The following is a 27,160-nucleotide window of genomic DNA, read 5'->3' as shown; positions in this document are numbered from 1 at the left end:
CCATTAAGGGTCTGGGACTTTTTACACCCCAGAGCTAACCGGCTTTCAAACTAGAACCCGCCTTTCAAGGGAATTAACTTAGATGAGTATAGTGGCGGTTTGTCGTTCAAGGCTAAACCAGAAGTAAAATCTCATTGGTTGTGTGATGTACTATGTATTAGAATTGCCGGATCCCGATGGATCCACTTGCTTATCACACGAGCAGCACTTCTCAATAATTCGGAAGTCAGCTGATAATTAGTTACAGGAATATTACGGCGATACACAATGGATACACTTCTACCAAAGGTCTCCCAAGGACTCCAAGAAGATGAATGATCGACTGACAATCGACTGGCAAGAGAACTAGTAGTGGAAGTAGACGGGAGACAGTGGAGTTCAAGACCAAACGCGCAAGCTCACATCCCATACCACATTCTATCTAGCTTCCACGGCAAAAGTCAAGCTAACAGTACATCCAGCAACCTGACGTATGTACCATCTTAGTCTGGGGTCCAAGACAAAATTCCTCATCCCCAGCAACAATGGCATCATCGTCCCTTTCCTCCTATCACACGCCTCTCTCCGCGGCTTCTCCTGAAGATCGTTGTTTCACGGATATGCAAGGTTTCTGGAAGATCTACGGAACGGCCTTGTTTTTATCAGACTCCGATTCGTTTTGCGGGGAGAATAGTACAAACAAATCCTCTTCCAGAGTTGGTACTACCATAGTACGGAGTATAGGGTATGACATCTTCCCAAGACACACAGCCCAATCCAAGGTAGCAAATACCAAATACGGAGTACTCATCAGCAAATGCACTCTCAGCAGGGAGTGAGCGTGCCTTGGACAACGGTGAGTCCTATGAGCAATCTTTTCACATGAGCACGCAATCGACAATCAACGAGCGACGGGCTGACGTAGTCTGTTGCGTTGCGTCTGCATCGACGATCTGACTACGGGGTACAAGCGGCAATTTCCCAGTTGGGTCGATAGCGACTGCGATGTACGTAAGACGCTGAGAGTGATTCATATCCTTGTAGCTAGTTCTCGAATGTATTACATTAGTACTACTCCTTCTAGGCAGCGTTAAGCTTGGCGTCGAGTTCAGTACTTTCATTCTGCCAAGATGAGCGGAATGCTTGCTGTATAACCTTGAGGTCTTGGCATAGGGCTACAGAGCTAACTTTCTAAAGCAGTTAGGGAGGAACTTGGACTCCATCTGTATTAGGACTTGTCATGCTGGTCTGCAATGCAAGGGATATGGATTAGATTGGTGATTGTACCACAGGTGACGGTCCAATGACTGGACTATGTCGGGGCGCAACGGCATGCGAAATTAACAGCCGGTCAATCGAGGGATGGCTATACTGGCAACGCCGATAGTGACCAAAATTCAGCTCTTATGAAGGCATTCTGGCATGACATTTCAATCATCCTTGAACAATATACCTCTCGATTCGTGGCTATACTGACGAGTACGAACGGAAAACAGCGAAAGAGTCGCTGACTGGAGACAACATTACAACAATGAAAAAACGAGACACATGCGCTATATTTGTTCATGTACTTAGAGCTGGTATTGGACTGCACGCAGTTGAACGCTAATCAAAATATACTTCCCAATGCTGTTCAGAGGGAACATATTACAAGCTTATTTCTGCCAGGAAGTGCCTGCAGATTCACTGTAGACTATATGTCGAATCAATCGATCTTAATCGAGCTGTATCGCGGTCAGCCTGTTCTAATATACTCGAAGGGCCATCATACCTGTAGATACGCCGGATGAAGGCATATGCCGTCAGGAATCCAACGGTCCCAGTCAGCAAGCCGTACACCGCACAAGCTAGGAAGCTGTAGCTGAAGAAGAGCAGACTCGATACGAAGCCTGTGATGTGCAGATGGAAGAAGTAGTACCAAATGCAGTAAGCAAACACCCAGAAGGCGCTGCTTCCACCGGTCAGGAAGCTCTGCCACCACCAGTGATAATTCTACTCTGGTTAGTCTTCATAAATACACACAATAAAGGCGGACACTTTACCTCAGCACACAACTGGCTGTGCGTTGCGATGATGGTCACTTCGCTCACCGTGATAATCACAATCGTCGACACAGTACTGAGGAAGCCGAAAACATAGTAATAGCCACTCTTGTCCTGCCACAAATTCTTGAACACAAAGAGTAGTTCAATGAACAGGACAGCAAATGGGGGTAACCCGGTGATGGCAGCTCCCTGAAAGCTATGCAAATACCACGGTTGGGGCGGAATTTGGCGCGCGATCGAGTTCGTCTTGGTCGGGTGTTCCCACGGCTTGGCTCGCACGAAGCCATACCAGCTGCCGAGGTATACCAGAGGAACTTGAATGAGAAGCCATAACGCAAGCATGCCGATCAATGTACCGAAAGGAATGGCCGTACTCGATGCTTGTGCCCAGACAAATAGATTCAGTATGAAGATGAGGCAAAAGATCAGCCCCGGGAAGAAAAGAGCGGTCTATGCGATTGTCAGTCAGAGTCAAGAGGAAACAGTAGATCAACTTACGATGAGCGTATTCTTTCGCCAATGGACACCTCCGAAGGTTTTGTACAACCTCCCAGAGAAATATCCGGAGAAAAGGCCAGCAAAGACGAACAAGCCCATGCCCACACTAACAAATCCACCGCGGAAACTGGGATTCAAGACACCCAAGCAACTGAGGATCAACAGCCCAGAGACCATAAAGAAGAGTTGCATGCCTGAGCCCACCAATGGCGCTAATAGACCGCTATACTCAGGCACCCGGAAAACGTCTCCATGAAGGAGCTTCCATCCGCTCAAATCTTCCGGAGTTTCGTCATCAGACGATCCGTCTGCATCCCGTTCAACATCTATGCCTTGATCCAGGAGGCCTTCTCCTCTCTTCTCGGTTGACTTGGAGCGTAATTTGATCTTACCGTCCTCCATAGCGCCATCCCCACGACCCTTGATATCTCCTTGCACCGTCCGATCCCAGATCACGTAGACCGCCACACCGAGGGCACCCGATATAATCAAAGAGTTCAGAACCGCCAGCCAATGTGTCATCGAACTTTCGCCTTGATTGCTGAAGTAGAGGTCCCAGCGGTTCGACCACTCGATACCAGGCTCTTCTTTGAAGTAGACCGAGTAACTGTATGGGATCTTCAGCTTGGCACCATCGTCTATCTCATCATCCTCCTTGGGAAGATACGACGATTCAGGATACATCTCCTTCAGCCTCGAGAGATTAGGAGGAATGTACAGTTCCAGGCCCTCGTGATTGCCATGCACTTGTTTCGGACATCCGTCTTCCTCGTAATCGCTGGCCTTGATGCTCTTCGGATAGATCTCAAAACCGACAACCACCTTGCCTCCTTCTGGAGCACTCCGCCAACGAATGACAATAATGAAATGATTGTTGATAAAATAACGTGGTTTGCCGGTGCCAGGCGAGAAGTCCAGGTCTCCAATCTTGAATCCGGTGGCATAGTATTTGCGGCTACGGTCGACGGTGACGAAACTCGTTGCTCCAGGCAAATTGTCCGCGATCCATTCCGCCACATATCCTTCCCTGATGAGCTGCCGGCCCCATTTTACGTCTTTCCGTCCGACCTCCACTGTACAGAGTTTCTGGCATTCCACATTCCTGCCCATATGAAGCTCAAAATCCGAGGTCATGATGCGATCGCCGCGGAGGATCTCTCCCAGGTTGAGTGAGACACTCTTTCCTGAGCCGAACGGCGAGCCACCATGACTCTTCCCACTTGGCGGACACACGAACGGAAGATCAAAGTAGGCATACTGTAGCTGCGTGTGGTCCGAAAAGATCTTGTTGACGAGGAGGGGAATGGGTTCGTCGTCGTTATAGCGTGTGACAGAGTAACCTACGAAGTAAGAAGGAACATAAGCTCATGTACAAAGTAACCTCCGTCAATGGCAAGCCAACCTGGTATGTAGAACGCGCAAGCGTGGGAGACGAATAACAGCCATATTGTCCATTGGCGAGGACACAACACCGATTGAATTCTCATCATCCACGCAGCGGCAAAATAACCCTCTCAAAAAAGGCGAAGTCAACAGCCAGATATCTCAAAAACACGCACAAGTAATCGATTGAATGATATCGGTTGTGCGGGACAAGTCCGGGGGTTGAAAAGCACAGATGGGCAAGCCGGCCGCCCTTTAAACCACTCCGAATCCAGCAACAATCGTTGTCCAAGAGTAGATCAAACAGTATATGTCCTGTATCAATATGTGCAGTGTCTGATGGGCGTAACGCAAGGAAAAACAGAATATGAATGATAGGAAGAAGGTGATTGTCGATGTGAGAGACGTGGCACGGAGTGGTCGAAATGCCACTGAGTAGCGATGGAAATTGCGCGATTTCACAGTCCAGCTTATTGTAACGAATGGAATGGCCAAGAGCGCCTTGCGCAAGAAAGATCAAGCATGAGGACGGGGAAGGGATGACTCGATTAATGGAGAGAAAGTAACAACAACAATGAGCTAACTACAGATAAGGCCAGAACATGGGAGTAGAAAAGCCTATTGCAAGGGACAATCGGGGCTTCCAGAATAGGCTTAGCTTTCATTGTTCATGTCTCCTGTTATCAAAAAGGAATATCTACATAGCATAACAGCGGGGAATGCTGAATAATCGGCTTCAAGGAAGATATGCCATACACAAAGAAATTAGAAAGTCTGTCGTGTCTACGGTCTTATCTGGGAACTGAAGTTGAAAAAGTTACACTAAGCTGTCCAAACGGTCGCCTACCAGGCTATTTCACATGAGGAAGCTAATACGCCGAGGGGTAATCGTAAGATAATGTGTCGAGAATAAGATAACAGAAGACGAAGCAGCCAACAGGATTGGACTGTGCTGGAAAATGAAAGACATCCAGCCGATGCACCGCAAACGACCAGATGGAAGGCAAAGAGGAGAGAATTGCGCACCATGAGAAGTCCCAGAGATTACGAAGGATGACTCAGGAGATACTCTACGGCACCCTGAACACTGCCACCTGAGCGTCGCAGAGCTTCCACATTTCTCTCAAACTCAAAGAAGCCCATATCGTTGAGTTGTCGCAGCTGGTCCGCGTATCTTTCCTCAGGCGGCCGATTGTCCTGCGGCGGAGGGCTTCCAAGGCCGGCGCCTCCAAGCAGAGCCGCCAAAGGATTAGCACCGGCACCGGCTGCACCTCCTTGGGCTCCCATGGCCTGCATCATCTGCGACAGCAGCGCGGGATCTCGAAGGAAGGGGTTCTGCTGCGGATTAAAAGGATTGAAGCCGGCCTGTCCACCCTGAGAACCAGTAGCTCCGAACATGGCGGGGTTCATCAAGAAACTGAATGGATTCTGAAAATTCTGCTGGTTCTGGCCCTCACCGGTAGTTGTGCTGCCAGCAGCGGCGCTGCCAGTTGCTCCTTGCGTGCCTTGGGATTGGTCGCCACCTGCAGCTGTCGAGGTACTTGACGGGTTGGCGCCGAAAGCTGGTGGGGCTCCACCGAAAAGAGCAGCGAAAGGATTGCCGGCTCCTAGCGCAGGAGGAGCGAAAGGGTTGAAAGGAGGCGCGCCCGCTGCAGCCGCATTCGCATTGTTGCTGTTCTGGTTGTTTCTGTTCTCCTCGGGCGTCGTGTTGGTCACTCCAGGCGCTGGAAACGCACTACCTCCGCCCAATCCGCCGGCACCAAACGCCCTCTGCATCTGCAACATATGACGGATAGAACTGGGATCGGTGAGCATGCGGCGAAATTCAGGGCTCTGCATCATTTGCCGCACTCCAGGACCCATATCACGCAACATGGGATTTTGTTGAATCATCATGTCGATCATGGCTGGGTTCTGCAGGGCTTCATTGATGGTGGACTGAAACTGGGGGTTTTCAAGCATGTTGAGCATGCTTTCGGCGTCGGGAGGAGGTCCCATCTAGCGCATCAGTCAGCTGCCGATCGAAAAACCAAGCAAAACTTCTCAACCGACAATAACAAACACTTACCCCGCCATCTGGACCGAACATGCCAGCACCCGGTAGCTGCGCAAATCCAGCATATCTTGCACCTGTGAGGCCCGCGAGCGGGTTGTTTCCAGTACCGGCAGCGAGATTGGTGGGCACAGCACCAGCTGCAGGAGCAGCCGAGGTACCGGTAGCTGCAGATGTAGCCGTACTCTGAGTAGCCCCACCCTGTCTCTGATTGCTAGCGGCACTCTTTACCAAATGGACAGTGTGGCCATCTTTGATCTTATAAGTGGCTAGAGTCTCATTATCCTTGAGCACTCTCCCAGAGTAGATCAAACGCTGACGCTCAGCTGGAGTATCGGCATATTCGGAAGATGAAAGCTTCTGTTTCAACTCTGAGACTTGAGTAGAAAGAGGAAGAGTGAGGGTAAATTTGGCGTCATTGGAGGATTTGATTGTGAAGGTGATGGGCGAATCTTCGGTCGTGGCGGTATCGTCGGCCATGATACGTAATGTATGTGCGGGAATGAGTATGAGGGGATAGAGCTGATGCGCTACAGAGAGAAATTACACTCAAGGAAAGGGGGAAATTGGTATGAAGTCAAAGTGTGACTGAGAATATGACACAACACAGGTAAAATGATGAAATTGAGACAGATGAAGCCGACTGCCTATCTGTAAGCTGGATATGGGGAGAGGCCCCTCTAGGCTGTAAGTGGTTGGTAAGGTGGAAGCAGGCAGAATCCCATCGACCGCCTTTCATTTGGCTGGTGGATTGATTCACTGACCGAGCTCATATGTAACAGCGTGGATCTTAAACAAAACGTCACGTGATAGAAAAGCAAACGGTATAAACCCACGTGACTGGAGCTTCTTTCTCCCTTCGGAGCTGAATTTTCACTTCTGGCTCTTCAGGACGCAGTTGGGAAATACTCGCTCTTCTCGTGCAAGTATTTCCAACCCCGCTGCCAATCCCTTATCTGAGGACACTCGAAAAGTGAGAGTCCTCTTCTCCAATCTCTCAATCTGCAGCAATGGGATTGATTCTATTCTGAAGTCAAATTGACTGCATTTGCGTCGTAAAACACAGCAAACCTCAACCCTCGGTTCGGGCTTTGAAAAGCCTAATCGTTCACCATGGCTACCACTTCGAACATGTTCATGTATTCCCTGACGATCCAGCCTCCGACTGCGATCACACAAGCTATTCTGGGCCAGTTTGCAGGGACTAAGGAGCAACAGATCGTGACAGCGTCAGGGTCGAAGCTCACGATTCATCGTCCCGATCCGACTCAGGGCAAGATTACACCAATCTATTCCCAGGATGTCTTCGGTATCATCCGTACTCTGGCAGCCTTTCGGCTGGCTGGAAGCAGTAAAGGTATGTTTGACATTCTCCCCCCTCGCCCCTATCGCAGGACCAACTTAGTGATTCGTCAAGCTTCCCGGGCAGCACGATCCTTATCTGCCGAGCCGACCTTATTGGAAGCGGGACGTGCTCCGGTCGGCGTTGCTGACACTGGATGCTGTTTGTGAATTGTGCTGAAAGAATATTGCTTCTAGATTACATAATCATTGGTTCGGACTCGGGACGTATCACGATTATTGAATATGTTCCCTCCCAAAATCGGTTCAACCGTATCCATCTTGAGACCTTCGGCAAGTCCGGTGTTCGTCGTGTCGTTCCTGGTCAGTACCTTGCGGTCGATCCAAAAGGTAGAGCTTGTTTGATTGCCTCCGTGGAAAAGAATAAGCTCGTTTACGTTCTGAATCGGAACTCGCAGGCCGAGCTCACGATTTCGTCTCCTCTGGAGGCCCACAAGCCGCAGACTGTGGTCTTTGCGATGACTGCTCTGGATGTCGGCTACGAGAATCCTATCTTCGCGGCCCTCGAGGTTGACTATTCTGAGGCGGATCAGGATCCAACCGGTCGAGCGTACGAAGAGTCCGAAAAACTGCTTGTATATTATGAACTTGATCTCGGTCTAAATCATGTTGTCCGCAAGTGGGCCGATCCTGTTGACCGCACGGCGTCTATGCTATTCCAGGTGCCGGGAGGTGCCGATGGTCCCAGTGGTGTCTTGGTATGTGCAGAGGATAACATTACCTACCGGCACTCAAACCAAGATGCATTCAGAGTCCCGATTCCTCGACGCATTGGTGCAACTGAAAATCCCGAGCGCAAGCGCTCTATCGTCGCTGGCGTCATGCACAAGATGAGGGGTGCTTTCTTTTTCCTTCTTCAGACTGAAGATGGCGACCTGTTCAAGGTTACCATTGATATGGTGGAGGATGACAACGGACAACTGACTGGCGAAGTTAAGAGGTTGAAGATCAAATATTTTGATACAGTCCCTATCGCATCCAGTCTGTTGATTCTAAAGAGTGGTTTCCTTTACGTTGCCAGTGAAGCAGGAAACCATCACTTCTACCAATTCGAGAAGCTGGGAGACGACGACGAAGAGACTGAATTCAACAGTGAAAACTTTCCTGCGGATCTCTCTGTTCCCTGTGAGCCGGTGTTCTTCCAACCGAGAGGAGCTGAAAACCTCAACCTCGTCGAGACGCTCAACTCTCTCAACCCTTTGATCGATAGTAAGATCGTGAACCTTAACGAGGACGATGCTCCTCAAATCTACACTGTGTCTGGGAGTGGCGCCCGGAGCAGCTTCAGGACCCTCAAGCACGGTCTGGAAGTCTCCGAGATTGTGGAATCGGAGCTCCCTAGTGTGCCTTCTGCCGTTTGGACTACCAAGTTGACTCGTGCTGATGAGTTTGACGCTTACATTATTCTTTCTTTCGCAAACGGTACTTTGGTTCTCAGCATCGGTGAGACCGTTGAAGAGGTAACCGACACCGGCTTTCTTTCCACTGCACCTACTTTGGCTGTTCAGCAGCTCGGTGAGGATTCGCTGATTCAGGTTCACCCGAGAGGCATTCGTCATATCCTTGCAGACCGGCGTGTCAATGAGTGGCCCGCTCCTCAACATCGTTCGATTGTCGCTGCTGCGACAAATGAGCGTCAGGTAGCGGTTGCCCTCAGCTCAGGTGAAATCGTGTACTTCGAAATGGATGCCGATGGAACGCTCGCTGAATACGATGAGAGACGTCAGATGTCTGGTACAGTAACATGCCTCAGTTTAGGCGAGGTGCCTGAAGGGCGTGTGAGAAGTTCTTTCTTGGCTGTCGGATGTGACGACTCTACTGTTCGCATTCTGAGCTTGGATCCCGACTCGACCTTGGAGAATAAGTCAGTCCAGGCTCTTACCTCGGCTCCATCAGCGTTGAACATCATGTCAATGGCCGATTCAAGCTCAGGAGGTACGACGCTGTACCTGCACATTGGGCTCTACTCCGGTGTCTACCTCCGAACTGTTCTCGACGAGGTGACTGGTGAACTTTCCGATACTCGTACCCGGTTCCTGGGAGCTAAGCCAGTCAAGCTATTCCGTGTTTCCGTCAAAGGACAAACGGCTGTTCTCGCCCTCAGCTCCCGACCATGGTTGGGCTACTCCGACATCCAGACAAAAGGTTTCATGCTCACCCCGTTGGATTACGTGGGCTTGGAATGGGGCTGGAATTTCTCCAGTGAGCAGTGTGTTGAAGGCATGGTTGGTATCCAGGCACAGAATCTTCGGTAGGTTCATCCCTCTTCAATCCTTTGCTCCCTTCTTCGTGTTCGTATGATGAGAACTTTAATCCGAAAAGTTCATGTGGATCATCTCTTTTAAAGTTTATATCTCCAATTGTTCCTACTGAGATCACTGCAACATACACATTTCGAATGTCAAACAATGTCTTACTTGATACATTTGACTAACTCGTTCACACGATGACAGGATTTTCTCTATCGAGAAGTTGGACAACAACATACTGCAGGAGTCAATTCCCCTTTCAAACACGCCCCGTCGTATGCTTAAGCATCCAGAACAGCCATTGTTCTATGTTATCGAATCCGACAACAATGTCCTATCGCCGGCTACGAGAGCCAGGCTGATCGAAGATTCCAAGGCGCGTAATGGCGAGACAAACGTTCTTCCGCCCGAAGATTTCGGCTATCCACGGGCTACAGGTCACTGGGCGTCTTGTATTCAAATTGTCGATCCTCTGGATGCCAAAGCCGTGATCTCGACGATTGAACTCGAGGAGAACGAGGCCGCCGTCAGCATGGCAGCGGTACCCTTCTCGAGCCAGGACGATGAGACATTTCTGGTGGTGGGAACGGCTAAGGATATGATTGTCAACCCTCCCTCGTCAGCGGGAGGTTTCATCCACATTTACAGGTTTCAAGAAGATGGGAAGGAGCTGGAGTTCATTCACAAGACGAAGGTGGAAGAGCCACCTCTTGCTCTCCTCGGATTCCAGGGACGTCTTCTTGCCGGCATCGGCTCTACCCTTCGGATCTATGACTTGGGAATGAAACAGCTGCTCCGGAAATGTCAGGCTCAGGTGGTGTCGAAGACGATTGTTGGGCTCCAGACACAAGGTAGCCGGATTGTTGTCAGCGACGTTCGCGAAAGCGTGACGTATGTCGTATACAAGTACCAGGATAACATCTTGATTCCTTTCGTTGATGATTCCGTTTCTCGCTGGACGACGAGTACCACCATGGTAGACTACGAGACTGTTGCCGGTGGTGACAAATTTGGTAACCTCTGGCTCGTGCGCTGTCCCAAGAAGGCCTCGGAGGAGGCGGATGAGGATGGATCGGGAGCCCATCTGATTCATGAGCGCGGTTATCTGCATGGCGCACCGAATCGCCTGGATCTGATGATCCACACCTACACACAAGATATCCCGACTAGCTTGCACAAGACACAACTCGTAGCAGGTGGACGGGATATCCTTGTGTGGACCGGGTTTCAGGGTACAATTGGCATGCTTGTGCCTTTCGTGAGCCGCGAGGATGTGGACTTTTTCCAGAACCTAGAGATGCAACTAGCATCACAGTGCCCACCCCTCGCCGGACGGGATCATCTCATCTATCGCAGCTATTATGCACCAGTCAAAGGTGTTATTGATGGAGATTTGTGCGAAATGTATTTCTTACTGCCTAATGACACGAAGATGATGATTGCAGCGGAACTGGATCGTTCCGTCAGGGAGATTGAGCGGAAGATCTCGGTAAGTCAGCCATTTCCCACTTTATTTCTGAAATTGTGCCACTAACGACATACATAGGATATGCGAACGAGGGTAGCGTACTAATAATTCTGATGGCAATTCCGGCGTCTGTGTGCAAGGGTCTATAGATACCCAATGACGATCATGCGAGATAAGCATATGTACAGATTTTATATCAGTCTTCCGGTCCCCAAGCATATATTCAGTCTGTAGGCAGATGTCTCTTGCCTCGCTCGGTCTTCTGCTTCACTCAGTTGATCTTGAGCTGGATGCAACCTGCACTTTCAATGTACAGGTCTGTATGAGACAAGAATGAGGTTCTACCCTCGACGATCTTTGAGTACGGTTTTATCCGGTATGCACCACGGATATTGAATCGTAATTTATCAGTCGGGACACTCTCGTAACTCTTAGTCATAATGACAATAACATCTTTGCCATGTTCGATAACTATCTTATCCCGTAGTATCCCATGATCCGGCGCCGTGCAATCTTAAAACCCGCAAAATAGATGAATGTAGCTCGCGCACGCTGATTGGCTGCTGCCCCTCGTACTCTCTTCAATGCTTTTCTAGGTATCATTCTGACTGCCCAGAGCTGTTTCTCATACTTGGTCATCCTCTCCCCTCTTCATTCCAGCAAAGTAAATCCCAACTTATTTGAACATCATCCGATAGAATCAAACATACGCCATGTCTGCTCAACCACCCACCGAACAACCCTGGCACGCCGCCTTCCCAGCACCCCGCAACACGGCCCGTAGCATCTCCCGAGAAGAAATGCTCCAGTGGATGCGTGAAGGCAAACAGGCGGGAAAGGACTACGTGCTTGTTGATCTGCGCCGGAACGACCACGAAGTCAGTGCTGGCCGTCTTTACCACTGGAGCTGTGATTGTACTTGTACTGATCGTAACTCAGGGAGGAACGATCAAGGGTTCGCTGAACCTGCCCGCTCAGAGCTTGTATTATTCTCTGTCGACGGTGTATAATCTTCTCCGAGCGGGAGGAGTGAAGTATATTATTTGGTATTGCGGTATGTGGTTTTGGATTTGGCCTTTAGGACCTGACGTGCTGTGCCTGGCTCTTGTGGATAAATCGATCTTGATTGATTGATTGATTGCTCATGCTGCTGATGTAGGCTCTTCGACCGGGAGGGGAACTCGAGCAGCGAATTGGTTTGCGGATTACCTTGAAGATCAGCAAGATGGGTCGATCGAGAGCTTGGTGCTGCAGGGTGGCATTAAGGGGTGGGTTGGGGCTGGGGAGGAGTATAGGGAGTTGATGGAGGGGTTTGATGCTCAGGTTTGGCAGAAGAATGGGATTGAGTTGAAGTGAGACAGGCGAGGTAAGCTTGTGGACTTCAGATGGGTATGTATGTATGTAGATAGAAGATACTATGGGATACCTTGGTCTATAATGCGGGCGACCCCGAGACAATTTTCATCCTGGAAACGGGGCGTGATGCTAGGGAAATCTCCTCTTTGGCCATGCATTTAACAATAGAGGAGCGCCAGCCTGGTCATCGCACTGGAGCTATAAAGGTAGTAGGCATTACCAGAGAATCAGCACACTGGACGACCATGATGAGGTCGAATGTAGTCAAGTGACAGACAGGTCAATGGCTGTGCGCGATGCCCAATTTGTATTTCTGAGCCGTCATGGTGCAAGCTTTACGTAGCATCTCGGAACGAGCTGCACTTTGACATCTTGATCTCCGCGATGCAGAGACACTATATAAAAAGACAACTCGACTGTTGGTGTCTCTTTCTGGCGCACGATACCTGATCCCAAATGGTTGCGACGATCCTCCACCGATGTGGGGTCAAGAGTTTGCTGCCATCAAAGGCAAGTCGACCCTCGACAATCAAGCATCAGCCAAGATGTTCAGCTCTACTCCAGAGACATACAAAGACTCAAATCAATCCGTTCTGATTAGGTGGAACATCCGAGTCGCCGAGATTGAGCATGCAGCGGCATCAAATGGCCTGATAGGATCGCCCTCGCTAGTTGCATGCTTGAACCGCAGCTACTTCAACCTGACAGCCTGATAAACTGCGTGTTCCCGCTGCAATCTAGTTCCGCCCTAGCAGCGACCCGATATCAGCTCTCATCATGGCGTTCGCTCAATCTATACTCTCCAACCCTGCTATTCCGATTGAAGATCGGCAACAAGCGCTCGACCGTGCTTTTGCCGACCCTGGTCTACCTTCAGCTCACCCGACTTCTTCTTTCTGGCTCCGATCTCCACATCCCGAGGTTGCCCAGGCGCAGTCGGCTGAGCTGCCATCCGAGGCAGAAGTAGTCATCATCGGTTCTGGAGTGACTGGGACTTCGATTGCAAGAACCCTGTTGAAGTCACGCAAGCCTGGGGAGGAGACCAAACCCCGACCGGCTGTTGTTATCTTAGAAGCGCGTGATGTCTGTAGTGGTGCCACGGGCCGCAACGGCGGTCATATCATTGAAACAGCGGAGGAATTTGCAGAGCTCGAAGCATCACATGGCGTTGAAGCGGCCAAGACGATTGTGAAGTTTCGAATGGCTCATCTGCAGGAGATCCTGAAGACCGCTGATGAGTATGGACTGACGGAGGAGACTCAAGTGAGGAAAGTCCAGTTTCTATGTGTATTTTTCGATGAGAGAAACTGGAAGGGGGCTTTATCTCGCCTGCAGCGTTTGAAAGAGTGTTTGCCCGATGAAACCGTCGAGTGGAGAGCTTATGAAAAAAATGAGATTCCAAAGGTGAGTTGCAGATTGCCTTTCACTCCGCAGGCTCAACTAAATTCGCGTTTGCTGACACCTGCAGGATTTCTGCCTCCCTCATGCTCGAGGTATCGTGGCTGGTCCGGCTGGTGCCATCTGGCCTTATCGGTTTATCACTGGCGTTTTGGCTCACTTGCGCATCGAATTTCCCCAAGATCTGCGGATTGAAGCCAATACACCGGTGACAACTATCCGTGATGATATACCTCAAGGGGCGACTTCATTGCGGTATTCGGTTGAAACAACCAGAGGCCCGATCCGCGCTCGTCACGTCATCCACTGTACCAACGCTCACGTTGGCCATCTTGTTCCCGGATTGCGAGGCCGTATTTACTCAGTCCGGGGTCAAATGTCTGCGCAGGCACCGGGGAACAAGTTCCGCAATCAGGGAACCGAGCATTCTTGGATTTTTAACTATGAACGGGGGTTCGACTATCTAACCCAGTTACCACCGTCCGAAGCAGGCGAGATGATGATGTTCGGAGGCGGGTTGGCCCAAAGCGAGCTCGCTGGTGTTGGCGATTTTGGGATTTCCGCCGACTCAGAGCTGAGCCTGTACGCTGACATCCATCTCTCTGGCGCGTTGAGTGCTGTCTTCGGTCGCGAGAACTGGGGCAGCGTCCCGGGTTCCAGTGTCGAGGAGATGTGGACAGGAAATATGGGTTTCAGCGCAGACGGCTTCCCATGGGTAGGGCAACTTCCCGCGTGTCTGACCGGAAGGGAACAGAGAGAAAAAGGCCAAGGAGGTGAATGGGTCTCTGCAGGATTCTCAGGGGAGGGAATGGTGAATGCATGGCTGTGCGGGAAAGCTCTGGGAATAATGTTGCTGGCTCATGATAATGAAGTGCTTGAGACAGAATCCGCAGACCTCTCCTGGCTTCCAGAGCAGATGCTGGTGACGGAGAACAGGATCAGGGACTCTGTTCTACCTCGTGATATCAATGAGATATCGTCTTATTTGTAGTTGGCCGAGTAGTGCAGAGATATGACTGTCTTACGAATATCACTCTCAGTCATGTCCTCTAAGCTAGTTGTCTGTTTATGGGACAACTTGCATTCCTTTGCTCATGTCATTCTCATATTGACCAATGCATTCACCCATTAAGCCATCTTTTCCAGTCCTTCCTGTCTCCTATGGCGAGCAATCACCGCATTCGTGTGTACAATCGAACTTTCCTATCATCTGCTCACTTCTTGTGATCTGAGGCTATCATAAAGCCAATCGTCCAAAAGAACAATGCGCTTATAATATATATATATCTGAAACAGCAAGTCGACCCATAAGGTTTATCTTTCCCACGTCCTGGTGAACGGTTTTTAATGCTACCTTGGGGAAACCAGCGCTTCAGCACCTATCATCCATGTACCCTTCACACTCACGAGTCGCAACTCATAATAGGCATGCCGACTCCAAATCGCCGAACTCATCTGGGATGGTGAGAAGCTTACACCTTTATTCACGTCAACGCAAATTAAGTTTTGGTCTTGCAGTTGGACTTGCAATCCAAGCATCGCAAATGTGATCAGGCCCGCCCTACATGTCATGCTTGCAACAAGTGGGGGCTGGTATGCGAGGGTTATGAGATACGACTGCGGGGGAAACGGGCGTGGCATCGCGAGGCCGTTTCGCCGGCGCAGATACGCCAGTAGAATCCTCCGTGCCAGCTCGAGCAAAGAGCCGACGGCGAGATTGAAGTCGAGAAAACCGACAACAATGGACGATACTAGCAAGCTCTTCCGAGCAACTACTCGAAGAATATGTGGTCAACCTTAAGGAATCCCTTGATCCCTTCTCTATGCGCCATTGATGATACAGACAGTCCTTTCCGCGTATATCAACGTTTTGCACTCAACGACACTTCATGATGAGAATAACCTTTGGAAAACACATCCTTCAAGGCTGTGCCAGATGGAATCAGAAGCGAAACGTACTTCGAAGACAGCACCATGACTGCCGGCCTTCTCTTCTCAAGCAATACAACAAGGACAGCGGGCATCCTATCGGACACTGGGAACCTGCAATGCCACTCTTGTCGTTCGCTTCTAGTTTCTCTACGAGGAGACCAAGTCTCCAAGGTCATTTGAAGGTGCGATCGCTTCCGCGGGACTTGCTGGGCATCTCAGCAGGTCTCTGTGGACAACCTCGGGGTGGACTGCCAGCCCGATCTTGAATATCCTGCGAGGAGGGTGCAGACCAATACGGCAGGCCACCATGAACTCGATCACAAGCACTGGATCTAGCCGAGTATCGGCGGCGCCTGATTTGGATCCGTCCTGGGTAGCATGAGCAACGCAGCCTTTGACCCTGTTGATTTGATAGTATGATAATAATAAGCCCATCCCTTCTCCCTTGCTGCTGCATGAGCTACTTTGACTAAGCGGTCGGTGCTAGCGTTAAATCACCGGAGGTGCCTTCCCAGGGGCTACTTTTCGACGCAAACGCCATCAGCACCGGAGTTCCCTTTGCTGGCTCGCTTGGAAAATGTCCATCACCTGCAGGTCTATCAGTCCGGCAATCACCACGCCCATCATACCGATGGGATTCGGGTGAGAACCGCAGGTTGGTATTGAAGGGAAATTTATTATTTTCAGCCTCTCGCCCGTTCAAACCTAGATTCGGGGGGGATCCACTGGACAGAAAGCATGGGGAGACGGGGCCCAACTCCGCCGAGCTGGAAGTCGGCACCTAGCGTGATCGGAAAACCGTCTCCAGTCTCAGACTCCTATACCGACCCATGCACATGCAGGTGCTTAATCAGAAACGCAGTCAGTCGGTGGTGGTCTATACTTCGGCTAAGCGCGGATATAATCGGAGTAGCTCCATAGAGCCAATTCTAGAATTTCGCTCGGTTATCCTCGTCTTTGATCCGAGCAAGATAAAGAGATCAAACAGTTCAATTGTTAAAAGCAGTCGGGAATGGATGTAAGTTATCTAATGTTTTCACGTTATTCCATGTTATTATCAGGCAGGAAACCAGAATTAACGTCAATGCGTATTTGACATTTTTACTTTTTCAGCCGGTCCCGTAAACCGAGCTACGGAGTAGACAGTTCGGAAGGGCGTGCACTGCAGCCACAAACAAGTCTTGCCCGATAGATGTCAATGAAAAGGCGCGTCAAACAAGCAGGAATAATCTTGGTATGGTATCAGTGTATTTGATACCAGTCTCAAGGTCCTCATTACAGTCCTGTTGAAACACATACCTTAGTGCAGCACCAAGCAATTATGAAGGACAATCATTGTTGCATGATCATCATACTATATGCTGAACAGACCAGGTGGATCACCATTCTATTGATTCTCTTCTACTTCTTCTTTTTCTTCTCCTTCAGGTGTCGTCATCCTCTGCTGAATTTGTAATATTCTCCTTTAACCTAATTTCGCAGTACATCACCATATCAAGGTATATTATAATAACTATGAGTTTGATGAATTTGTAATCCTCTGCTTCGTTGAGTTAACCAGTTCCGTAGTACATCAATCAGTAGGTACCTAATGTAAGGTATACCTATCAAGGTATGATACAATACAATACGAGCAGAGCCTTGTCATTGCAAGGGCGCAGCCTGAGCATTAGTCATTGCCTCCAAACTGACCAATCAGGGCTGCTTCCATCGCAGGTGGATAATGCTTCTTTTTTCTCCCAACTTCTTCTTGTTCCTTCATCAACATGATCAAGCATAGTTTCCGCCCTGTCTCATCCGCCACCCCTCAATCGGGAAGTTGTCTTGAGATCACACGTGTTGTGTGGCTTCCTCTGGCTGATGTTCTCATGATCCAATCATTCCTCCTATGGAGTCGGTCAGCCAGATGTCGCAATTCCATGGCGGATCATTTCCCCCATACTGCTGCTGCATTTCCATACTTCTTCACCTCCCAAAGCTAGGAGGAAGTTCAAACTTTCTTGATGCAATGACTCACGAGCTTTCGTCTAGGCTTAGCAATCCAGCTATTCTCTCTTTGAATCTGTAGATTGGAGTTTCTCCTCGCTTTTATAAACGTGCATTGTTTCCCTTGCTCCCCCCCGTTGTAAATTCATCTTGTCTTGTTTTTTATATACTACTCTTGTATAGTACTATTAGGGCTCCACTGCTGCTCTTTTCCATTACTCAACAGCAACCCTTCTGTCACCCCATCCCTGGATTCTCCAGCCTGGATTCTCCAGGCATAGCTTCCGCGGGAATTTCCGTCGCTTTCCTTTTTTACTATTTTTGATCGGAGTAAATATAACTTGCGTGATCCCTTGACTGCTGCGTCCGTCCTGTTCTTTCATATACATACAGCTCCGATCGAACTGCGCTGAGGCGCTGCGTCTCTATACTTCAGTCCGCAGGATAGATCAGCTCTCGCAATGGCAGCTTCGATTATCACTCGGGGATCTAGCTCCCTGGAGTCGCTGAAGGGACGCTCTCGTCCCAAGATCCAGATCGACCTGGTTAATCAGACAGAAGGACTGGTCAGCTCGTATACCACCAAGGACCAGATTGAGGGGACCGTGACCATCAGGGTAGACCATGACACGCGCTTTGAGGACGTCGAAATCACTTTCGAAGGTGCGACTGACTCCCCTGTCAGCTGGCCAGGGTTTGCGTGCATGCTAACAGCCGAGAATAGGAACAGCAAGAACATCAGTCGAGCGCGCGGCCTACCCCGGCCGCACAGGGGCGTATCAGACATTCCTCAAGCTGCGCCAGCCCATTGATGACGCCGCATACCCAACTCCCCGCATTCTTGAAAGTGGACGCCCCTACCAGTTCCCCTTCACTTTTGTCGTCCCCGATCGTCTGCTCCCCCATGTCTGCACCCACTCCAAGATCAACGCCCATGTGGAGCGGTCCCACACGTTGCTGCCCCCGACCCTGGGGGACCCCATGCTCGCCAGTAACGGAAAGACCCTGCTGGACGATATGGTGCCCGAGATGTGCCAGATCTCGTACATGATCCGGGTTGTCGTGAACAACAAGCCCGACGGGGAGAGCGACGCGCGCAAGTCCCTTGCCTCGGCGGGAAAGAAAGTGCGCATCATCCCTACCGTCGACGAGGAACCGCCACTCAACGTCTTCGAAGGCGATGACGTCTACTGCACCCGCAAGGAGAAGGACGTCAAGCGCGGTCTCATGCGCGGCAAGCTGGGCCGCTTAGTTGTGGCCGCCTCGCAGCCAAAGCCAATCCAACTGACTGCGCCCCAGTACGAGACAAAGGAGTCTGTCGGGACAGTGGCAACCATTCATCTGCGCTTCGATCCTGTCGGCAACGAAGCGCCGCCCCGGCTCGGCAGCGTCTGGAGTCGACTGCGCGTATCGACATACTACGCCGCGGTCCCCTGGGAAGACTACCCCTCCGCCCTGTCGGCGACCATGTGGGCACAGGTTGGGAAGAGTGTGTACACTGAGACCGTCCCTCTGTCTACCCTCTGCGTCGCCTCGGCCCAGTGGACTAAACACTCGGCCTCGAGCCCGGTCCGCCGGAGCTCCCTGGAGTCGACTTCCTCGTCCGAATCGCTCACCGGACCCTCTGCCTCTTTCTCGAGGAGCACCTACTATACCGCCTCGGTGGTGGTGCCGGTCTCCCTACCCGCGTCCAAGGCCTTTGTTCCGACCTTCTACTCCTGCCTCATCTCCCGCATGTACACTCTCGACCTGAGTATCTCGTACCACACTCCCAATGCCAATATCCTGACTCCCACCGCCTCCCTTCGCCTGCCACTTCAGCTCACCTCCCAGCCCAAGGCAGATACGCGCCCCAAGTACGGGATGCACGAAATCACCCTGGAAGAGGTGGACGCCGAGTTCTTCAGCCCTCGCAACGTGTCGCCCCCGTCCATCACCTCTTGCGAGTCGTTTCCTCTAGCACAGTCGAGCCCCATCGCGCCCCCGCCGGAATATACCACCATCCGGGCGCCGTTGCTTGCTTGCGAGCAACAACCCCGGCGAGTCGCCGCTGGTTGATGATTGAAAAAGCAGTGACATGATGAACATTACTAATTACATGGCGTTTTTGATTGCTTGTATGATATACCCATTGACATCTTGATACCATAGATTGGGGTGTTTTCTCTAAAAGTTTGGGCGCTCCCTGGCATTGTTATTGGATTGGTTTCTGTTGGATATTTTGCTTTTTACTCATAAAATAATATAATCTCGTATCATATTAACTTCTAACTTTGATCCTGTTGTACTTGGAGTAAGTAGGGAACTGCTCCCTGCCACGTACATTACCAAGATTTCCGGCAACGGTCACGATGTTACAGTAACGACCATGTATCGTCATTAATTCCATCATCGTTGGTAATGTCAAAAAAGCAGGGGAATATACGGACAGTAGTTCTTCGACGCAAAAAGAAGAATATGACAAGGGTGGGATTCGAACCCACGCCCCTTTCGAGACACGGAAACTGACGAATCAGTTTGTAGGTTCAGTTCCTGAACCGTGCTCCTTGGACCGCTCGGACACCTTGCCATGCTTCACACAACTTCTACCTTGAAATGCTATACCATTGGGCCACCATCCGTTTGGATTCCTTGCCCTAAGTTCTTAGTCTCGGACGTTCGACATGGCTAGATTTCCATGTTATCTATTCTACTATAAGAGGTATACTATATGAGATCACTCTCTCATCTCTGTATGTAGATGATGAGATAAAAGGGAGTCGATTATGCCGAAGATTCAGCCTCACTGTCACCGACATGCTATTCCTGGCCTAATTGGTTTCTCTCTCGCTTCTCCCACCGTAGGCACTAATCGCGAAGTTGACAGCAGGATATAAATAGATGAGATGGGCATCTCAGCGCTCATAACTAGGTTCTTGAAGACATCAAATGCATATCTCCACCATGAAGGAGAAGAGCTGAGCACTAGGGATTTCGATGAACAATACACAGCACTTGAGCTAGTTTTACTCCGGGAGTGTATATTCAAACAGGAGCATGCGCACTGTACAAGATTACACACCATAGCAGAACATGTCACAATTAGACAGGCAAGCAGTTGTATGAGCTCAGGTGACCTTTCAGAATCGAGACTAGATGTGTCCAACCTTGTGAGCGTTATTGTTCCCAAGTGGAAATACTCTACGGAAGTACTCTGTATAAACAGTAAGGATGAAGAGTCCGCAGCGCCGCCTAATATATTATAAAATGAAATGTACAATTACCTAATGGCAAGGTGTCCGAGTGGTCCAAGGAGCACGGTTCAGGAACTGAACCTACAAACTGATTCATCAGTTTCCGTGTCTCGAAAGGGGCGTGGGTTCGAATCCCACCCTTGTCATTCATTACAAAATCTTTTTTTGCTCTTTTATTGCTGGTCATTCAAAGTCTTGAATAAGTGCAACAGCCTGCAGGCACTTCTAATCTGCTAGATTATCCATACAAAATTGCAAGCGCAAGGCCAAAACGAAATGGTATAGACAAACTTTTCGCATATATATACCAAAAGACCATTTTGAACGCCAGATATGCTATCGTCCAAAAAACAACCTTGACTACGTCAACATATCATCCAACTTCTCACCCAGAACGTTTTCAATCTGCTTCACCCATTTGCGGACTTCGCGCTCGACGTTCTCGTCCTCATCCTCCATCAGCTCGCTGATATACGGCAGCATCTCAGGCAGAAGGGCAAGCCACTCCTCGCCCAGCTGCTCGGTGAGCGATTGCTCGGCCTTGAGGGCTGCGAGGCGCGTGTGCGGGTTCTCGCCCCCGGCGGGTTTGCCGTTCGGGCCGGCAGATGGACGGAGGAACTTCATCAGTGCCGTGTTAAGTTCCTTGTGGTTGTCTGTTGAGTCGGCAGCCACGGCCAGCTCGGTGATCGCTGGCACGGCCTCGGCGATTACGGTGGCTGCTGTGGAGGAATTCGTGGCGTGTGCGAGTTGGTTGATGAGTGGGGTGGAGATTTGGTTCAGGTGTGATGGGGATTGCCAGAATTCTGCGAAGGTTAGCTTGACGCAGAGATCGATGGGGAGGACAGGCATTACCGTCTTGATCGTGCTCAAAGGCATTGCGGAGCAAACGCATCGTGGCCAACCACAGAGCCTTGGTGCTCTTGTCGGCCGGACTGGCCTTTCCGAGGACGGAAACCACGCTTTCGATGATATAGCTGGCATAACCAGTGACGATAGACTATCTTTGTTAGCGATGATGCAACTTTTGGTGAAAGTGACAAATACCTGGAGAGTTCCAAAGAAGACCTGCAAGAACTTGTAGAACGCTGTAAGTCTGGCCAAGCTGCCCTGGGTATCTTTCTTTGGTAGGCCAGACGTGGCCCAATCCAGCATCTTCGTGAAGATCGGACGGAAAGTGGTGTCGTTCAGCTTGTAGATCATCTTGATCGTGACGTCGTTGAGCGCGTCTTCAGTTTCATCAACGTCGGCCGCGTCAAAGGTGGCGTTCGCTCCCAGTGCAAGCTGCTCCCGGCGTAGATCGAATGCCTTGAACAGGATGCTCGACAAGACCCCGATATTCTTGCCAGTCGCGGACTTGGGATGCTTCTCCACAGCAAGGCTAACCACCTCCAGCGTCTCCTTGGTGGCGACCGGCCCGGCCTGCACCGCGTACTGCCAGTTACGATCAACAGCCCCCAACGTCGCAGCCATGTCAACCTTCCGGGCCATCATCTTCAATGCTTCTTGTCGGCTATCGTCCTCGCATTCTTCAGCGTTGGCTGACTTGAAAGAGAGCAGAAGGATCTTATCGAGATGAGGGCCTGAGATCATATACGGAATATGAACAAAGAGCGCCGAGAACAACGAGAAGACGGCATCGTGTAACCGGGAGTTCTCCTTGCCCTCCTCCAAGCTCAGTTCAAGCAGAGCCAGCGAGCGGCTGAGGGCCTCTGGAAGTGCTGGAATCATGACTTGGCCAAGGGTCTCAGCCATGGATGCAAGGCACAAGACACCCATGATACGAATGCGGTCGTCCGTCTGGCCAATGCAGGCCTCGCTAGCCACAACCTGAGCAGCACCAATAACTCTTGACGGATCCTTCTTGCCGTACTTCTCGGCAATGCGATCGATACAGGCAACCGCGGCGTGCTTGAGCAGGATATCCGTCGAGTTGCGGATAATGTCAACAAGGGTAGGCAAGAAGTCAAGCACCCGGATCTGAGAGGCGCTGTCGCGTTCTGGGTTCTGCCGAAGGCGTCCCTCGAGGAGCCGGAGCACTTTCCGACGGAGTTCATCGTTAGGCCGCTCAAGCAGCACTTCGATAGTGTCGAGGAAGTCGACCAGTGTCAGTGTGCCGAACAACGCGGCCAGAACGTCACCGTTCGCCTGGCTGACGAGCTTCATGCTCTGCACGGAATCACCAATGGTCAGGACCTGTTCCAGGATCTGAGAGAAAGTGGAACGGAGCTGTCTGATAGCCTCTTCGTCCTCCGAGGCAAATGTCTTGGCCATCTTGACCTTGAGAGACGAATGTTTGAAGAGATATGCCAAGTCACGAAGCAGGTCAACCGCAACTTTCTGCGGCTCGCGCCCATCATCACTACCAATTCCAAGGAGAACTTGCGAGATGCCAGGTTTTGGCTTGAGCGAGTCGCTGACCAATCCCAGGAATTTGCTGTATGTCTGTTTAGAGTCAGTAAATAGTCCAGAAACGCGGGATGACAACACGTACGGTAAGCTCGACAGGAGCACTGGCATCAGAAACGAGACCTGTCATCAAAACGAGAACATCCTTGTCCATGGCATATCTGTTGGCGAGCATTGCCAAAACAGCAAATAAGAAGTCCTGCGTTCCTAGCTTCGTGATTAGAGCATGGAAGAGCCGCAGACGACGGTGTGAAGGGATGTGCTCAAACGCAGCTGTAAAGCTTAGCAGCAGTTCGGATGTTCCAGATACCACGTCACGCTTCTGATCACGCAGGGACTGGATAAGAGCGGGCACAACCTGGTCGATAGTCTGGTCAATAACAGAAACCGAGTAATCATCATCTTTCCTGAGAACACTGGAGCCCATGAACGTGAAAATGGGCATCACGCTGTGAAGAACCAACTCTGGGGCGATGACGGAAAGCCCGGCCACGAGAAGCAAAGCTGCATTCTGCACTTGAGGGCTCTCTGTGGTCCGCACGCAATCTACGACCAGGTCGGCGCGAATAACTGAGGTATCGAACTGTGCCTTTGCGCTCTCCTTTGACCGGTTGACAATGGCCAGCAGACTACCCAAAGTCAAGCTCAGCAAATAGCTCATTCCAGACTGAATCTGAGACTTGAAGTGATGGAGAGCAGCCAGCGTCTGGAAGAGACCGTCGGCGAGCTCAGGGTGAGTCTCCGGTGATGAGCTGTCAACAAGCTCCAGGATGAAAGTCATCTTCTCCATGACCTTGCCAAACTCAGCCTCATCCTTCACAGTCATCGCAATCATGTTGTTCTGACTAGTGCGTCTTCTCTTTGGTGCAGGCCCAAGAGCTTCCATGTCAGTAAGAGAGACAGGTATTCTTTCCAGAAATTGGGCGAGTACAGAGCCTGGGAGCTGAACGCTGCGGAGAAGATCTCTGCTATTATTTACAAGAGGCAAGTCGGAAAGGCCAAGCGAGATATCGAACAGCTGCTCCGCAGCCACAGTCTGACGATCCTCCGCCACCCGAGCCCAGATGTCTTTTATGCGGCCAAAGACAGCTGCAATGAAAGAAGGCCGCAGAGACTCCGAGTGAGAGCTCACATTCGACAAAAGAATCATAATGGAGTCCTTCTCCTTGGGTGTCACAATCGCCACCATCTGACGCTCTACATCAGAAACAGGAACTCGCTCTTTCTCGCAGATATCCTGGACTTCACGCTCACTAAATCCACGCCAAGTCTTCAGCAGAGGCTCAAGCTCCTTCGTGCGAGTGGTTCCACCAGCCTTGTCGATACGGTTGAGAATGTTGAGCAAGCCAAGTTTAGGTGTGAACAACGGAAGCTCGATAGCATGGGAGCACAGGAAGGTGAAAAATGCCAGTCGCAGAGGTTTCTTGAGCTCGGACGCATTCGCATCGACCGACACTCCCCGAAGAGTGTTCTCCAAAACCTTGCCAATGTGAGTCGCATCGAAGATGCATTCCTCCAAACTGGGAAGCACTGCACGCTCGAAAACCTTCTGTGCGTCGCGAGTGGGGAGCCATTTAATGTCCTTCGGTTGGCCATAGAGGTTGTCGCGAGCCCAGATGTCTTCTCCCTTCCTATTCTTCTTGTAGAGACTACCGACAGCAGCAAGAGCTGCAGCTGCCTCACGGCGAACACGTTCCGACGGATCTGTGAGAGTAACTAGCAGGAATGGCAAAAGCGCCTGGAAGTCTAGATTCGTGCTCTCGGTGGATGTGAGGAAAGAGGTGATCATATTCAAAGCCGTGACCCGCGTGCCCATTGAATATGGACCAGAGAAGACTCTGATGAAGAAGGAAAGATATTGAGGAGACTTTTCAGCCTCGTTCTTCCCAAGAGCCGCCAGGTCGGAGAAGGTCTGACATTTCTCTTTCGAGCCAATTGCCAGTGTAAAGGCTTGGGCAAGTTTTTCGAACAAGGGGATGGATTGTGTGCTGAGGAAAGAGCCCTTGAATAACTTCTCCCCGCTCAAAGACTCCACAGTCGATGAGAAGTGATCTTGCTCTTCTTCCTTCTCCACATCTTCCATCTCGACATCTTCCACAGTACGAGGCGCAGGCGCGGTATCAATCACTGTCTGGAGGTTGTGTTCCAGCGCAGCAATGTCGAAAGATGACTCCGCGATTGTCTTCTGGAAAGTAGGCCGCAGAGACTCGGACTGGCTGAACACTTGAACTAGATCTGCAAGACGTGCCTGAGCATCCAAGGACATGGCACCATCCTTATGCACACTGCTCGTGGCTTCCAGGACCAAGGCCATAGCCTTGCTCATTTCCGGCTCACCCAAGAGCTGGTTCTGGAAAATCTGCGACAAGAGATCAAGGCGTGCTGTGTCCTTTTGTCTTGGAAGATCGTCAAGGCAGCCGGCAACTACCCCGAGAAGAAGGTGAGAGGTCTTGTATTGTGTCGCTAATTCGGTCAACCGCTTGAAAATATCGTCCAATCGCAAGATTGCCTTCAAAGCACGTCTTGGTAACTTTGTTTCAGGCTTTTGCTGTGCCAGAACAGCCAGGCACACTAGGCCTGATTCGACAGTCTCTTCTGTCCACGATCCGGCAACGGCCTCCATCAAACTGTCAAGGACCTTGTCCTGAAGAGACGCCTTTTGTGCAAGCACCACGGAAACCATGTAGCAGCCAATGATCAGCTCCGAGACGTTCTTCATAGCGAAACCATCGTTCAGAATTGGGAGAACACTTATGACGATATCTTCGTGCTTCTGTTTCTCGATTTCTCGGCGTCCGGAGCGCGATGCATCCAGCATTCCCGCGACGGCCTCAGTGTAGACGCCGGCCCAGAATGCCAGAAGCGCATGATGATGCGCTTGCTGCCGGCTCACCTGGAGGACATAGCTGTTCAATGCCGCCAAGAAGGGCTTATTCGTAGTAGCACTGTGCACAAGCGGATGGCGAGGTGGATTGATCGAGCTTTTTTTGTAGGGAATCAGGACTTTGAAGGTCGGCGTCAGGTCTTCGGGAAGGATGGCCAGGAGATTCAAGAATAATGGGGTGGTGTAGTATGGTAGGAATGTGAGAATCGTAAATGACGTGTTATATTCGTGAATTCTGTATGCTTCGTTAGCCAAACACGTCCGAGAAACCGAGTACTTGAACATTGAGATTGCCGCTTTCGCACCTGAAACGTCTGACAAGCCACTCGACGGCCTTAATAGCAGGATTCAACAGTAATCGTCCTCCAACCAGAGCAAGAAAAGCCTCCAAGGCCACATCGAGTTCCTTATTCTGAGCTGCAGTCAGCTGTGTGCGATCTTCAGCCTTGCTCTGCTCGCTGAAAATTGTGCGCTCGAATGCTGTGAATCGTGAATCCAGCTGGCATAGCTCCTGGAAACCCTCGTAGCATATTTGGTAGACCGTGTCAAAATCCTGAATGCTAGCAACTTTCCTGTCAAAAATCAGGGACTGCGAATGCGCTATTCTCTGAGCCTTGAGATCGAGCTGGTTTGTCGATTTTGCCGCAATCTGCGACAGCTGCGCGGCGAGGGACGAAGCCATTGTTGATAGAATTTTGTACTTTATCGGGCAATCAGATTAGACGGCCATCGCTCAACGAGCTTCTCCTTCGCTTGTCCAAGTGAAAGCCCTGTTGGTATCTTTGGCAGTTTCTTTCCGTCAAGATCGACTAATGGCCGGAGCAACTTTTTTTTGGAGTCTTTTTTCTCCAACCATAAATGGCAGCGGGAAACGGGAGCGGAGTTTTTCCAGCCAACACCAACTCCGCAACACTTTGGAGTCTCCCGA

The 27,160-nt window shown here is 50.6% G+C and overlaps 7 protein-coding genes and 3 non-coding genes across 10 annotated transcripts; 5 read left to right on the top strand and 5 right to left on the bottom strand.

Annotated features, from left to right (window-relative positions):
- Positions 1–139: 139 nt before the first annotated feature.
- On the bottom strand, positions 140–4,486 carry AFUA_6G13430 (transmembrane 9 family protein). The gene is made up of 5 exons (XM_746126.3): positions 3,925–4,486; positions 2,523–3,862; positions 2,022–2,474; positions 1,751–1,971; positions 140–1,703 (listed from the first exon to the last, which is right to left on the bottom strand). Exons 1-5 carry the CDS (start codon positions 4,010–4,012, stop codon positions 1,685–1,687), a joined length of 2,121 nt encoding a protein of 706 aa, XP_751219.3. The 5' UTR covers positions 4,013–4,486; the 3' UTR covers positions 140–1,684.
- Positions 4,487–4,653: 167 nt separating this feature from the next.
- On the bottom strand, positions 4,654–6,714 carry AFUA_6G13420 (ubiquitin domain-containing protein DSK2). Its single transcript, XM_746125.2, has 2 exons — positions 5,974–6,714; positions 4,654–5,903 (listed from the first exon to the last, which is right to left on the bottom strand). The coding sequence occupies exons 1-2, from the start codon at positions 6,436–6,438 to the stop codon at positions 4,950–4,952; spliced, it is 1,419 nt and encodes a 472-aa protein (XP_751218.1). The 5' UTR covers positions 6,439–6,714; the 3' UTR covers positions 4,654–4,949.
- Positions 6,715–7,071: 357 nt separating this feature from the next.
- On the top strand, positions 7,072–11,186 carry rse1 (DDB1/RSE1 family protein; the record flags this gene model as incomplete). The annotated part of the gene is made up of 4 exons (XM_746124.1): positions 7,072–7,315; positions 7,498–9,571; positions 9,774–11,062; positions 11,116–11,186. The coding sequence occupies 4 exons, from the start codon at positions 7,072–7,074 to the stop codon at positions 11,184–11,186; spliced, it is 3,678 nt and encodes a 1,225-aa protein (XP_751217.1).
- An 89-nt stretch (positions 11,187–11,275) lies between these two features.
- On the bottom strand, positions 11,276–11,458 carry AFUA_6G13405. Its single transcript, XR_013344529.1, has one exon. It is a non-coding gene; the product is annotated as an uncharacterized ncRNA (small nucleolar RNA).
- A 292-nt stretch (positions 11,459–11,750) lies between these two features.
- On the top strand, positions 11,751–12,393 carry AFUA_6G13400 (putative arsenate reductase (Arc2); the record flags this gene model as incomplete). Its single annotated transcript, XM_746123.1, has 3 exons — positions 11,751–11,915; positions 11,977–12,091; positions 12,197–12,393. The coding sequence occupies 3 exons, from the start codon at positions 11,751–11,753 to the stop codon at positions 12,391–12,393; spliced, it is 477 nt and encodes a 158-aa protein (XP_751216.1).
- Positions 12,394–13,170: 777 nt separating this feature from the next.
- Positions 13,171–14,782, top strand: AFUA_6G13390 (NAD(P)/FAD-dependent oxidoreductase; the record flags this gene model as incomplete). Its single annotated transcript, XM_746122.1, has 2 exons — positions 13,171–13,797; positions 13,862–14,782. The coding sequence occupies 2 exons, from the start codon at positions 13,171–13,173 to the stop codon at positions 14,780–14,782; spliced, it is 1,548 nt and encodes a 515-aa protein (XP_751215.1).
- Positions 14,783–18,170: 3,388 nt separating this feature from the next.
- Positions 18,171–19,767, top strand: AFUA_6G13380 (arrestin (or S-antigen), N-terminal domain protein; the record flags this gene model as incomplete). Its single annotated transcript, XM_746121.1, has 2 exons — positions 18,171–18,372; positions 18,434–19,767. The coding sequence occupies 2 exons, from the start codon at positions 18,171–18,173 to the stop codon at positions 19,765–19,767; spliced, it is 1,536 nt and encodes a 511-aa protein (XP_751214.1).
- Positions 19,768–20,167: 400 nt separating this feature from the next.
- tL(CAG)2 lies at positions 20,168–20,278 on the bottom strand. The gene is made up of 2 exons: positions 20,241–20,278; positions 20,168–20,211 (listed from the first exon to the last, which is right to left on the bottom strand). It is a non-coding gene (tRNA).
- Positions 20,279–20,977: 699 nt separating this feature from the next.
- tL(CAG)3 lies at positions 20,978–21,088 on the top strand. Its single transcript has 2 exons — positions 20,978–21,015; positions 21,045–21,088. It is a non-coding gene (tRNA).
- A 37-nt stretch (positions 21,089–21,125) lies between these two features.
- utp10 (snoRNA-binding rRNA-processing protein UTP10) lies at positions 21,126–26,914 on the bottom strand (the record flags this gene model as incomplete). Its single annotated transcript, XM_746120.2, has 5 exons — positions 21,126–21,745; positions 21,795–21,939; positions 21,987–23,384; positions 23,434–26,467; positions 26,538–26,914. The coding sequence occupies 5 exons, from the start codon at positions 26,912–26,914 to the stop codon at positions 21,303–21,305; spliced, it is 5,397 nt and encodes a 1,798-aa protein (XP_751213.1). The 3' UTR covers positions 21,126–21,302.
- Positions 26,915–27,160: the final 246 nt, after the last annotated feature.

Source organism: Aspergillus fumigatus, chromosome 6 (assembly GCF_000002655.1).
Source record: "Aspergillus fumigatus Af293 chromosome 6, whole genome shotgun sequence".
Classification (NCBI taxonomy): domain Eukaryota; kingdom Fungi; phylum Ascomycota; class Eurotiomycetes; order Eurotiales; family Aspergillaceae; genus Aspergillus; species Aspergillus fumigatus.
The sequence above is the reverse complement of the archived record's forward strand: the minus strand, read 5'-3'. Positions and strand labels throughout refer to the sequence as shown.